The sequence below is a fragment of the Aquila chrysaetos genome, chromosome 12 (assembly GCF_900496995.4).
Source record: "Aquila chrysaetos chrysaetos chromosome 12, bAquChr1.4, whole genome shotgun sequence".
Taxonomy (NCBI): domain Eukaryota; kingdom Metazoa; phylum Chordata; class Aves; order Accipitriformes; family Accipitridae; genus Aquila; species Aquila chrysaetos.
The window spans coordinates 19,159,990-19,173,482 of record NC_044015.1 but is presented as its reverse complement, the minus strand read 5'-3'; the positions used below and the strand labels follow the sequence as shown (position 1 = coordinate 19,173,482).

At 40.3% G+C, this 13,493-nt stretch overlaps 1 protein-coding gene across 10 annotated transcripts in view; it reads left to right on the top strand.

The window, feature by feature from the left end:
* NTNG1 (netrin G1) overlaps positions 1-13,493 on the top strand; it is a 168,732-nt gene that overhangs the window by 76,170 nt on the left and 79,069 nt on the right. For all 10 annotated transcript variants that reach the window (XM_030032435.2, XM_030032434.2, XM_030032438.2 and 7 more), the window contains exon 3: positions 1,003-1,643. In XM_030032435.2, the coding sequence (XP_029888295.1) occupies positions 1,003-1,643 (641 nt within the window). The remainder of the gene's footprint in view (positions 1-1,002; positions 1,644-13,493) is intronic.

The window sequence follows — 13,493 nt, the reverse complement described above, 5'->3', positions numbered from 1 at the left end:
ACAAAATAGCCTTTGTGAAGAAGCAGAAGATTGTAGTGTGCAAGTTAATGCATCAAAAGGCCAGGAAGAGAATAGTTCACTTTCACCTTGCTACAGAGGACAAGCAGCAGTAAAAGCTGTACGCTATTGGCGAGCTTTTTTTGTTGCTGTTTTTAACTCAGCCCCCAGTTCAGAGCTCCAGCCACCTTGGCAGCATTCCAGCTGGAGCTGCTGACATCTCCCACCTAATCAAGTGCTGGATTATCTTGTCCTGATAAATTGGAGCCGGTGCCTTGTGAAAAGTCTTTCCTGAAGTACTTCCTTACCCTGTAATAAGATGGCAGATGTCTGAATCAAGCCCCAGAGCTGGCAGAGCGCTGTTTTTCTAATGGCTTTTGGTGGCGAGTGTAAATGTTTTAAGGCAAGCTGGTGCTAAGCTGGGAGCACAGTTAAGCATGATAAATTTCACACCCAGGTGAAAGGAAACTTGAAGATGTACTGGGTACTTGTTCATACCGAGTACATACGTGCTGCACTGCTGACCTCAAACCACTTGCCCTAAAAATTACTTCTTTTGTGAGTGGAGCTCTTGAGGAACATACTTGTTTTAAATAGAAATTCTCTTCGGCTGCTGCATCTTTCTAGGAAGAGTTGGAGTTACTGAGCTATTAAGACTTGCTTACTGTTCTCAGTCTTCCATGACCCAATCGCTGGTCTGAGTCATTCAGGGTAAATAAACTCTTTTCTTTCTCTAAAACATACTAAGACAAATGTTTATGTCACAGAAGCCAGAGTGCTCTCTGTGTGTGTGTGTGTGTGTGTGTGTGTATTTACTTTAACAGGTAAAATGGCCAAGATAAATCTTGCTAAGATAAAGGTATTCTTTGCCAGCATTTGTTTTTTCTTCCTTGATTTCACTCCTGGAGAAAAAGCAGCAGTTCTCATGTACCAGACAAGAAACATCTTTATGTGTCACAGTCACCTATACTGTGCCTCTTGTAACGCTGCTTTGCTCTTTTCCAGGGGAATCCCTACATGTGCAATAATGAATGTGATGCGAGTACCCAAGAACTGGCTCATCCTCCGGAACTGATGTTTGATCTCGAAGGAAGACATCCCTCCACATTTTGGCAGTCCACAACTTGGAAGGATTATCCAAAGCCTCTTCACGTTAATATTACACTCTCCTGGAACAAAACCATTGAGCTCACAGATAACATAGTTATCACTTTTGAATCTGGCCGTCCAGACCAAATGATCCTGGAGAAATCGCTCGACTATGGACGAACATGGCAGCCCTACCAATACTATGCCACGGACTGCTTAGATGCTTTCCACATGGATCCAAAATCAGTGAGGGATTTATCACAGCACACAGTCCTAGAAATCATTTGCACAGAGGAATACTCTACTGGGTACATGACAAATAGTAAAATAATCCACTTTGAAATCAAAGATAGATTCGCTTTTTTTGCTGGACCTCGGCTTCATAACATGGCTTCTCTTTATGGCCAGCTTGACACAACCAAGAAGTTAAGAGATTTCTTTACCATCACGGATCTGAGGATAAGACTACTTAGACCAGGAACTGGAGAAATATACGTAGATGAGCAACACCTGGCACGCTACTTTTATGCAATCTCAGACATAAGGGTATACGGAAGGTAAGAGAATATGTACCTTTAGAAACAGGCATGTGTGTTGATTTTAGAGGTTATTCAAAACTGTTTATTTCCCCAAACATGATGACGTTTTCTGCTGAGACATGTTCATTGGAAATCTGGCTGAGTTGAAGTCTGTTCCTGGTCATACTAGAAGTTTTTGTCTCGGCGGCACAAGGTCCCAGGTGTTCGCTGTCACTAGCCTGGGATCTTGAGCCCTAGGTCTCATCAGCAGGATAGTATCAACAGTTTCTTACATTGGCTCAGCAGTTTAACCTGGCATTAGGACACTTTCTGCTTTTATATAGTTGGAGCCTGAGCTGATGGCAGTTAACTAAAAAGAGAGATTCTGTTTTATCATTTGACTTTTTCAGGCCTTTAATGTAAGCTGTGATTGATACAGCAGCCCTTGCGCGGACCCTTCCTACTAGGTCTGGCTATGAGCTGCCTGTGAACAAGGAAGGCGGCAGAGATTAGAGTTCATTCCTTGTACTTTAATTAGCTCTGAAATGCAGTGAAGCTGAAGTAAAATGGAAAAAAACAAGTGTTGTAGAGAGACTGATCTGAATATAACAAAGATGATTACTCAGCTGGGTTCAAGACAAATAGTCCCTCTAGGGCAAGCAGTGGCTGGTATCAGGTGCCATAGTCCCAGAAATAATAACTGTGCAATGACATTCCTATTGGGAAATTTTCTTCCCAACTCAAACTAGCAATTGACTGATGACCTCAGGCAGGAGGGTGATACCCTTTACATGGGCCTTGGATGCCAATTTGTTAAGAAATAAATGGGACCTCCTCTATTAGCAATTCACTCACCTCTCTAACATGCCTTTTCCTTCTCCTCTGTTTCTTCTATAGAGAGTTCATATCTTCCTTTTTAAAAAAAACTTTTTTTTTTTTTTTTTAAGAGAAACTAAGTATCGAAATGAACAGAAAAACTAATGTATCATGGAAGGCCAGGGCATTTTTTGCAGACACAGGAGTGAGTGAAAAAAAAATGGAGACAGCAATTATATAAAACATTGGTGACTATATTTTTATTACTCCTGTTGTGAGTTTGCTGTTTTCTACCTCTTTTATACAAGCTTTCAATGTTCACAAGCATTTCCGTATTGCAAAAATCAATACATAAAATCAAAATAGACTCAAATTACTGTGATGTCATCTATTGAAAAATACTCCTCTAACTTTACATAAAGGATGAATTGATGCCACGTACAAATTTGAAAGCAGAAGTGCTTTTGCAGTGCCAATGTATTTTTATATGACGTCAAAATACATTCTTAGGACCATAGGTTTAGCATGTAGTTACAGTCTTCTGTGTCCACACCAAATACATACACATACATACAGAATCACTGATTTAATGTGTGAAAGTATAAGATAAATGTTGCTGTTTTAAGAAGTCTTACTGTAACTCTCATTAGTTACATTGTAAATTGTTTTTCAGACCTCTCTTGGGAGGGCTAAGTGGATCATGGACAGCTTAAGATACTGTTTGAAATAGTTTGGTAAAATTAGCCTCAGTATATAAAAAAATTACACGTATGTTCTATTTAATGTGTATCCTTTCTCCATTGGGCTCCACGTAAGCTGGCTCTACAAAGGCATCATATCAAAGCTCAGGATTTGAAGGTCCTCACGCTTTAAGGAAAATCTGCTCCCATCTGAAAACCCATTTGGAGCTTAGTCTGACTTCAGTTAGACTATCAGTACTTTATCAAAGAAAGCATCTGAAGGATTAAAAAAAGAGTGCATTGCATGCAAATTAGAAACAGAAACCTTTCGAGCACATCTGGGGCACGGCAATCTTGTGAAAAATTATCTATAGAAATGAAGCATGACTGTATGGAGAACTTATCTGATGCTAATGCTTGTTGTCTAAATGCTGTAGTAATTGGACACATGCTTTTAAAGAAATATCTGATGTGTAATAGTATCTCACTAGACTGATGTGAATTCTTATCACTCTTCTGCTAATGAGAAGAACAGCTCTTTAGGGATTTGGTGGCCTTTCCTTCAATATGTAGTGAGCCCTTCCTGTTAAAGACTTCATGGGCTTGCTTACTGCTAAGTAGCTGTGGGGCTGTGGTACACAGCCCCTGATTATTTAGTTGCACCAAATATAACTTGCAACAGGCCCACTGTCACTTTGTTTTAGGTGGTTTTGGTCTCCTACCAGAAACCTTATAGGGCCCCCCCCCAAAGAGTCTCCAAATCAGCATTACAGTCATGTGCCTTGGCATGCCCTGAGCATGGGAACACAATGGAGGGGAGCAAGGGTTACCAGGGGTTTTGTGCCACTGTTCCTGATTCAGCTGAGCTTTCCAGCCCTTGCACTTTAATTTAGGATGTTAACTGGAAATTAAGTTACAATTTATTTTTTTTTCTTGCTACAATGTTTCTTATTCCAGGCTTTGCCACCTGGGTATTTATATACATGTAGTAAAGCCAAACTAGACTATTCCAAGAGGACAGGATACAAAGGGACGTTACCAAGGAGCTTGACATGTGGTGGATGAATGATGCTAGCAGACACATTTTAAAGTTAGTCCTTTTACTGAAAAAAATAACCTATAGGTTAAATATAATTAAAATCACCAAAGCTCATAATAGCGTATTTCTAAAGGCAGCACAAAATGTAATTTGTTTCACACCGTATTTTAAGGATCAATGACAGTGAAAAGCATCTATCTTAAAGCCAACTTATTTAATATACAAGATGCTGGGGTGGTTAATACTTCACAATGAATTATAGATAGGAGATTTTCCCACTTAATATAGGGTTTGTTTTGTCATTGCTTTGCATTTTGGTGTGATGTATGTTGCATTAGAGATGAAAGCCTGTGTACTCTCAATGCCTTACCTCCTCTGTTACCACCTGTTTATTCATCCTCAATTTACCACTTCCATTGTGTATTTATTAAGATGATGAAAAAAGGAAATGTGACTGTTAGCAATTTCAGCAACCCCATTGTGCTCACATTATTCAAGAAGCCTAATAATCCACATGAACTAATTCTGACTTACTGATGGTCTGCTTCACTAAATCAGGGTGATTTTTTTCTAGTGAATAATGGACGATGCAGTGTGCCAGTACCTTAATTAAAGAGAGCCTCTCTTAGTCTTGATCTCATTTTAATTTACAGGGTAATACTACAATAATATCACTAATGGAAGGTACATTAAAGGGCATCAAGTAGCATTAACTGTATTAAATTATGGCACTTGTGTTAATTAACTGTTGAAGCAAGATGGTCCTAACGGCTAGAAAGGTCGACTAATGCATAAATAAAGTCTTCTGGGATGGGAAACTAAGAGAGAGCAGACATTTTTCCCATCATCTGGCCTTGCTGCAGAGAATCAGAGGGTGTCCTGTGTGCTAACCTCAGGAAGGTTTCTCTCACTTTGCTGCCTGCAGAGGTGGCCTGGACTGCCTGCAGGCTCTGTCTGTCTTCGATTCCACGTCAAGGACAGTCCTGGCAGTAAGCTGTGAGGTACAGCTCCCTTTGTTAACATTTTTTTTGTAAGAGGCGTTCACTAAAATGCTGATAATAATTCCTTTGAAGTCAAGGAAAAGGTTCCTAGCAGATTTTGGATCAGGCTGCTAAAGGTTTAACCCCATTCATTCCAAAGTATTTTTGCTTTAACTGTTATATTGTCAGTGCCATGTACATTTATACACTGTAAATTAACTGTAATTCAGGATGCTAGTAAAAAAACATTGCCCCAGTCAGTGAAAGAAGGACTAGCTGGCTAAAACAAAGAATCTTACTACTTTGGGGTGATTAGGTTTTGATCTAAGAGCCACCAGTTTCCTTCTGACACCGGAATACCCAGCCTCTGTACAATGTTATTAAGCCCTTTGGAATTTATTTTTATACTCTTCTCGCCTTGAAGCTTCTGCATTTAAGCCCCAGGGTTTTCTGACCCTTTCTCAGCTACGGTTGCAATTCCAGCAGCAATAGAAACCTCTAACTCCCAGTACACAAGCAAAAAGTATCCTCAGTTTTAACAGTTTCTTGCTCTCACATTATCTCTTCTGAATTTAAATCCATCTCAGAATCTGAATAAATTACCGTGAAGGAAAGCACATTTGCTACCTAGGGGGTTGGGGCTTTTTTGTCTTTTTAGTCAGCCTGCCCTCCCCTTGCCAGCTGTGAGTCTGAACCACTCAGTATTGCTGCGCTGGTTTGGGGTGGGTGAGTGCCCTTCCTCTCCAAAAGAGCTGATCTGCCCCCCCGAGTCGGGAGTTCGCACTGCAGCCTTCAACCGACGGCCACCGTGAAGGCTGGGTTGTACCAGGTTTCATCCTCTGGCTTATTCTACGGATGGGTTAATTGGATTAAATCTGTATGCTACTCTGGCATGTACAAGCAGAACTTTGCCCTAGAAAAGTGGTAATATATAGAAGGGCTTTAGTTTTATATATAAGAGAAAATGTTTTCATTAATGTTCAGCTCAGAACCAGACCATCAATATGAAGATATGTAGGCTTCAAGCTTTTAAGGAGACAACTGAATACCATTCTTGTTTCTAGTATTTATTTACCATGCTTGAATACTCTCTGTTTTATGAGAACACTTGCATAAGCAGCTTGTTCTCCTTTGAGATTTTCAGTAGTATTTGGAGGGAATCTAGCAGTTTCTCCAATTAAGTTATGAACTCATTAGAGAACAGGAAAGAAAAAGAAGTGTATGTATTTAAGAGCATGTCAATTTATCTTGAACTCCCAAGTGCAATTAGCTTTTTTAATTTATCTCCTGTAATATGTCATTAAGGAAAATGGTCCTTCATTTTCTGTAAACAGATCTAGGATCATCAGGAATTGAAATAATTAAGTGGTCACTGTGTTTATTCACACATGAGCAGTCTCCAATGATTAACTCAGCACAGGTGTCCTGGGTGGGTTTTATTCCTGCCCATGTTGAAATAATACTGGTTTCCACCCTCCATCCTGGTGACAGAAGTCCTGTCCATCAGCTCAGAGTGGTCTTGGTCCTGTAGTGGCTGGAACAGGAGCAGAGCAGCAGAGTCTGGACGGCTGACTAGGTCTCTAATTCTGCTATACGCTTTTGAAACTAGTGGGTTTAAATCACCAGGTTTCACTCACCACCTTTGCTCATTAGCATTTGATCATCTTTTCTTGGCCTCTTTTGCAGGATGTCAAGTATTTCCATACTGATCTCCCCCAGCTGTCTTTCAAGGAAGCTCAGTATCGTGCAGGATCAGGGCGTTTGAGGAAAGGCACCAAGCCTTTTTGTAGTATAATTCATTTTGCCATTGAACATTAAAGGAGTAGAGATGAAACTCCTGATGAAAGAAATGAGAATTTTTCTTTCTGTATTGCTTTGTATGCTGAAAAGCTATCCAAAGAGCCTTTCTGAATAAATCAGAGATTCCAATATCTTGCAGAAACTTTCTTTCCTTTAAGCTTTTCATTTCAAAAGAGTTCAATTTAATGCAAACACTGAAATAAGCTTAAGGATCTCCTGGATCACATATACAAATGATTCCTGGCACAGGGATGTCCTTCAGGTTAAAGTTAAAGCTAGAGTGGTACAACATATTATCGTGTTAAAAGTTTAAAAATTTTCAACTATTTCACAAGTAACAGGAACTACCAACTTGTAGGTGGGTTTTTTGATTTTGTTTTTTAATTTAACATTCTGATCTCTTCCATGGGTACCAGCATGGTGAGATTTCCTGCCGTTAGTTTTGTCCATTTCAGTACTTAATTACACATGCTTAGGAGCTGATTTTTCCTGGATACTCCTCAGCATGTGAAGTGCCGCAGAAGGTAGTAGTTGAACCCAGAATATCCATGTGGTTTCTTTTGACAGAGGTGATGGTTGTCTCTCTCTCTGTTAATCTTTTTTGTTAGTTGTAATAAATGAGCCATCATTCCACTGTGATTTAGGGAAATATTTGAAACCAAGACAGTTAACTTTGCCGCCTTTCCTCTTATTTCTGTGTAGTACAGTGCTGTAGTAAATGCTGTGTATCAGTGCCTATACGTTATGAGAAGTTAAGTACTGAAATGAGACCAGACCTGACACTAGTTTCAGATGTCATCCTGTAAATTGGGAGTAATTTCAGTGAAGTGACCTGTATTAAATCAATGAGTTTCAAATGCCTTCACGTAGGAGTAGTGAGGGAAAACAAGTGATGGAGAGGAGGGGAGGACAGAAGGAAGGAAAGAAAGAAAGGAGGGAGGGAGGACAAGTAAGGAGGCTGTCCCAGCCTCTGTTTAAAAGAAATGAGTAAAAACCACACCTCTCAGAATTTTCATCCTCTCTCATCTTTGTGTAATAAGGCTGATGTAAAGCAGGACAGTTCTGCTAGGTCCAGTGGTACGGTCACACAGAGATACCTATACAGAAAACTGGAAAGTGAATTAGTAAAGGTCAAGGTCTAATAGACTCATTACGTGGGGTCTATGAGAACCCTTCCTCTCTTTCACTCTTGAGTCCACCTCTGGAATTAATGGGCCGCAGCAGTACCAGTGACCCCTGCACAAAGGGAATGACCGTGGTCCCTATCTGATCACAGCAGGCTGTAAAACACAGGTGAAACATCTTGTTAATTGGGCTGAACAACAGGGTAAGTTTTCAACACTGCTGTAATTCTGTTTTCATAGAATATAATCTTGTTCATGGAAAAGCAAGAAAAGAGCTACAGAAAGAAACAGCAACGCTGTGAATTTAGCAGGCAGCAATATGGTCAGGGAAAAGGAGACGAGGGGTTATGCTGCAAGTAGCATTCCCAAGGCAGAGTCTGGCTGCTGACGCATTCAGGAAAGCATAATGTTAGCTGCAGCCCTTCGCAGGAGAATGAGCTGTGTCCTGGTTAGATTCATGGGACATGGTAGAAATGAAAAGATGCGGAATGGCAGGAGGCATCCTAATGGCATTAGGAGGGAGCAGGAAGTGAAGAACTTCTTGACATACTACCACTCCTGTATGAGACCACCTTTAATTTTTGCACCACACCAAGTCCTTGAAGCCTTAGAGTCTGTCCGTGAACAGCATTTGGTTGCTCACACAATAGTTCATCCAGACTTGTAAGCAGGTAGCAATTAAAAAAAAGGAATGATTGGTATGACTTTTATGCTGGAAATGCTGCCATACTCTGGAGTAACATAGCTGTACTTCACTGATGATTATTTTGACATTTCAAGGGTGATGACCATTGTTTTAAAATAAGTCTAAAAACAAAGAAAAACATTTCAGGAAGAGGCTGATAAACCATAGCTTCATGCTATGGGTTAAGGCTGATCAGGCCTTAGGACATACTACGGATAATGCAATACATACTGTACACATACATGCCCATATCCCAGTGGTGGAAGGCAGTTCTCTCAAATTATGCTCTTTCTTTGAACCCTTGAGTCTATCCTCTGACTTTGATGTTTGTGCAGATGTCAATAGTTGTCTGCTTCTTCCTTGTAAACTCCCTGGAAGACCTTGTGATTCTTTTCATTTTCACCCTTAAATCACTTTTTGTCTTCATGGGAGCTATGCAGAGTATCTTTCCTCTCTCCCATGCAGTATCCCTGCTTCCACCCTCTCTAGATATGTGTTGGCCTGTAGTATGAGCCAGTATCTGATATATTAAGATTTATAAAGTACTTTGAAATACACTTAAGAAAGATTGTTAGAAAAGCACAATGGATTGTTATAATCTGACCTCCCTGCACCATCACTTATAAAACAGGCATGTAACGGGAGTACTGGTACAAATGTTAATGATGGCAATGCTGTCCCAATGACAGAGGGACATGGTGGTTCACGTTTAACTGCCATCAGTATTTCTGTTATGCTGCACATTAAACCTGTTAGCAACCAAAAAGATAAAATTTGATTACAATAACGATATATACATTGAGATATGCATCTTCACACTCAACTAATTAGTTCCCATTGACTGTTTTCGCTTTGCTCAGTGACATGTGGTATATAAATCATTACAATATGTTAAATGCAAATGGTTGGTAATAGGGTAACCATCTGCTCACTCTTGGAAAGTTAGCAGAGGAATATAGTAAGCTGTACTTCTAATAACGATGCTAAAGTCACATCCCTGAAATACCAAATATCTAAAAACAGCTGCCTCCACTAATGCCAACATTACTAATATGTCTCTTACCCTTTTCATTTTCAGAAGTAAACCACATATTGTAAGAGGTAATTTTGTTCTTCAGCATGAACTTGACTTCAAGGCTAGAGTCTGTAACAGCAATGTGAACCACCATATCTCAGAGCCTGATCTTTTTCTTAGATTGTGTTGAGTGCTTTTGAACAACCAATAAATAATCAGGCTGCCCACTCTTCTCGGGACATCTTTTCGTCCACAAATATAATTAAATGTTCTTCCTCCCCTAGCCCCTGCTGCCAGGCCCTTTTTCAGGGATGACATTATTTTGTAAGTGATAGATAGTTGGCACATTGCTGTCTGGTAATGTATTACGCTAGAGACCATCAAAGAGTGCCTTCCATCTAATCACCTACCATGCCCTATGAGTGTTAAAGATCACCACTGCAAAGAGGGATCAATTACGTTGCAGACATGTATTATCAGGGGCTGTCACATACCTTCGTAATGAGCATTTCTGGATACCCAAGTGACAAAGTAATGCATTGGAAAATTAGTAGCGGGACAAGAGTGAAGGACTGCCTGCCAAAGTTGAGGCTGTGCCTTCAAGCTAGAGCAGCTCCTTCTCTCCTTACCCATTCAGTCATCTGCTGGTCAGGGTCACTATCACAGCGTTGACGTGCTGGCTTCTGCATCAGTAATATATTGCATTATCGCCTATCAGAGAGATTAATATGTTCCCATACTGAATTCCCAAGACATGGCTCTCAGCATTAAAGAAGCTGAGGAATTAATTCAGCTCTCAGTTTCTGAATGAAAAAGAAGTTTGTAATTTCATCAAAGTTAGTTAGATGCTAGCACTCTGTGGCTTTCTTAAGCCACGTTGGGAGGGAGGGGTTGGTGTTTGTTTGGGGGGTTACATCTGGCATGGCGGTGTCTGATTTAAGATTGTGCTTCCAGGGAAGCACCTGCAGGGGAAGAGGCTGCAGGAGAGCTCATTAGCCTGGCGGTTTCTCAGCCCCAGGATGAATTACAGTATAAGATACTTGCTCTACAGGGTCTCAGAAACCTGCAGCTTTGTGTAGGTACGCTGTCCTGCAAAGCTTTCCAAGTTTAAAAAAATGTTACAGGGAGACATTTTTGTGCTAACACATTTTCCTTTGTTGCCTTGCAAGAAAAGAAGTGCAGGCTGAAGGCTGCACACATTTGGTGACTCCATTTTGATTCACAGTGAACACTTGCCTGTTTCAAAATGGGGTGTCTGCACTTTAAAGTTATCTGGAGCATTTATAGACAGAGCTGGTGTGATGAGCAGCACTTTATAATACCTCAAAGGCATGGTGCCAGAGCTGGGAATTTGATAAGCTGGGGTCCGGAATTGGATTCCAGCAATGGTCACAAGTTTTAGGAAGCTCTCATTTGAAATTGCAAGCAGGGGAAAAACAGGATTCTTTCTCTTTAATTGCATTAGTTTTATTGAACTGAAGCATTGCTTCAGTTCCCAGAACACTTTATATATATTTTAATGCAAGTTACCAGAGACAGAATGGTTGCAGGACCGTTTATTGTTTCTGACTTTTATATTTGGTAAAACTGATTTTACTCATTTTCCCATTTAACTCTCTTGTGCATTAAGAATCTTTAGACTTTGGGATGGTGTTTACTGAAGTAGTCATAAACATAATAATTTTAACTTCTTTGATTTGGTAATGCTTCTATAGTGCTTTTGTTTAGGCCTGTTCAGAAAAGCTAGGCCAAGCCATGTGAACATGAACCGGAGTCCACGAACCCCTGGTAGCCTTTTGTGCAGGAGAGGGAACATAAAATTCATTCCCTCAGTAGCTGATCCTTTATGTTTTATTTGATGTATGCTGCTAGCATTCACTGCGACACAAATGTCCTGGCCATTGGATGCTTCCCATCTGTCGTTTTGTGGGGAGGGTCACTCAAGAGGTTTGGGGTTTTTTAACCATACTTACCTTGGATGCATTTTTATAGCCTTATCACATTTTAATTGGCTCTAGATCTTCTCATTGTATTTATTGAACTGTGGGACACTTGTTCCCTTACTTAAAGCTTACATTTTGCCATGTAAGCACAACCAAGAATTGACTTGGAAAAAAAACTTTTCAAAAAATTACCATTCCTGCACCCCAGTTAGAGCACAGCAGGTCCCATGACCTTCTGCACCACCGGGGGAGCAGAGCCAGTGGGATCAGGGTACAGCAATGGCAGTTGGGACAGGGGAGAGAGCTGCAATATGAGAAGGTGTCTGGTTTGTCAGTGACCCACTTTGGGAAATCCTCCCTCCCTTCTCCCACACCATGCGTACCTCCAGCTGCTCATTTCTCACTGTCTTCGCTTCTCTTATGGTGATCATCACTCCTTCAGTTGTATCGCATGGGCAGTCGCTGCCCGTGTGGCTCAAAGAAGGAATGGAAACCTTCAGCAGGAACATCTCAATTTACAATGAAAAAGTAAACCTATTATTCTTTGTCAATGCAAAAATTTGCTTATCATTTAACAAGCTTCATTAAAGATACTGTGCTTATGGAATCATGCCTCCCTTCCTTCCTTTGACTGCCCCTGAAATAATTCTTTCAGCAGGACAGCAGAACAGCAAGGAGCCAGTTATATTTTTAATCACTTGTGTCCCACAGGAATTGCAGTCTGCCAGCAAGGGCAGCTCCTTCCCCTCTGCAACACAGGGGAAGAATTAAAAGATGGGAAGCTATGGTTCCAGAATGGTGTGTTACAGTTATTAATGAGCTAAAGATCAAACAATCTGAATGTCATTAAGTGCTAATATTCTGCTACTGAAAATATTTAATCCAATCCACAAGCTAGATCTGGGGAAAAAAAGAAGGGGGTGGGGGGGTGTCATCCCCCTTTTTCCATTTTTTTTTTTTTCCTGAATGGTGAGTGGGGAGTGGAAAACAGTAGGATGAAAGGAATAGGGAAAAGAAAAATAACATTTAATTTCTCTTCTACTGTATATATCTCGAAAGAAAGTTTTAACAATGTAGAGTCTTCACACACCCAAACCAGTTTGCATCATTTTGCCTTCTCATCAGCTGTAGATCAGTTAGTCAGTGCAGAAGTAACACTCAACATGGTGATTCTTTCTGAGATTCCATCTTTCAGGTGGATGACGGCAGCAGCTTCAGTTCTGACATGTACGAATATCTCATGTTTTAGACTTGATATCTTAAAATATACATCTGGACTTTTGCTTTTTACAGACACAGAGTCACTATATTGAGAGATCAGATTCTGAAATCTCTCCTCATTCCAATGGCTACTTCTGGAGACTAATGCAGACTTTGGATTTTGTGGTCTATGCATTTGTTTGTTTGTCTGTTAATGCTTCATAAAATATACATGCTTCAAATAGGAGAGATGCAGGAGAGTGATACCACCAGAATGACAAAGGGTTTTGTGTCTTGATTCCAAAAGCAGGTGAAGTATATACTTTTAATGTAGTTCATTGGGTTTCCTCACTGTGCAGTCATACCCAGGTTTTGACTAACAAATGCACAATTACTGTGTGGCTGATATTCAGCCTGCCTGTGAATTGTGGAGAGGGGATACAGGTGCTCTGTCTAAAGGCTTCATACAAAGAGCATCACGTTACATTTTTAGAGGCATTTGGCACTTAAAATGAAATGACCTAAAGGTGGTTTAGTGCTGGCTTTTGGAAAAAATTGGGGGTTTTATAAATTTTGACTCTGTTTTATTATACCAGGACTTTTGAAA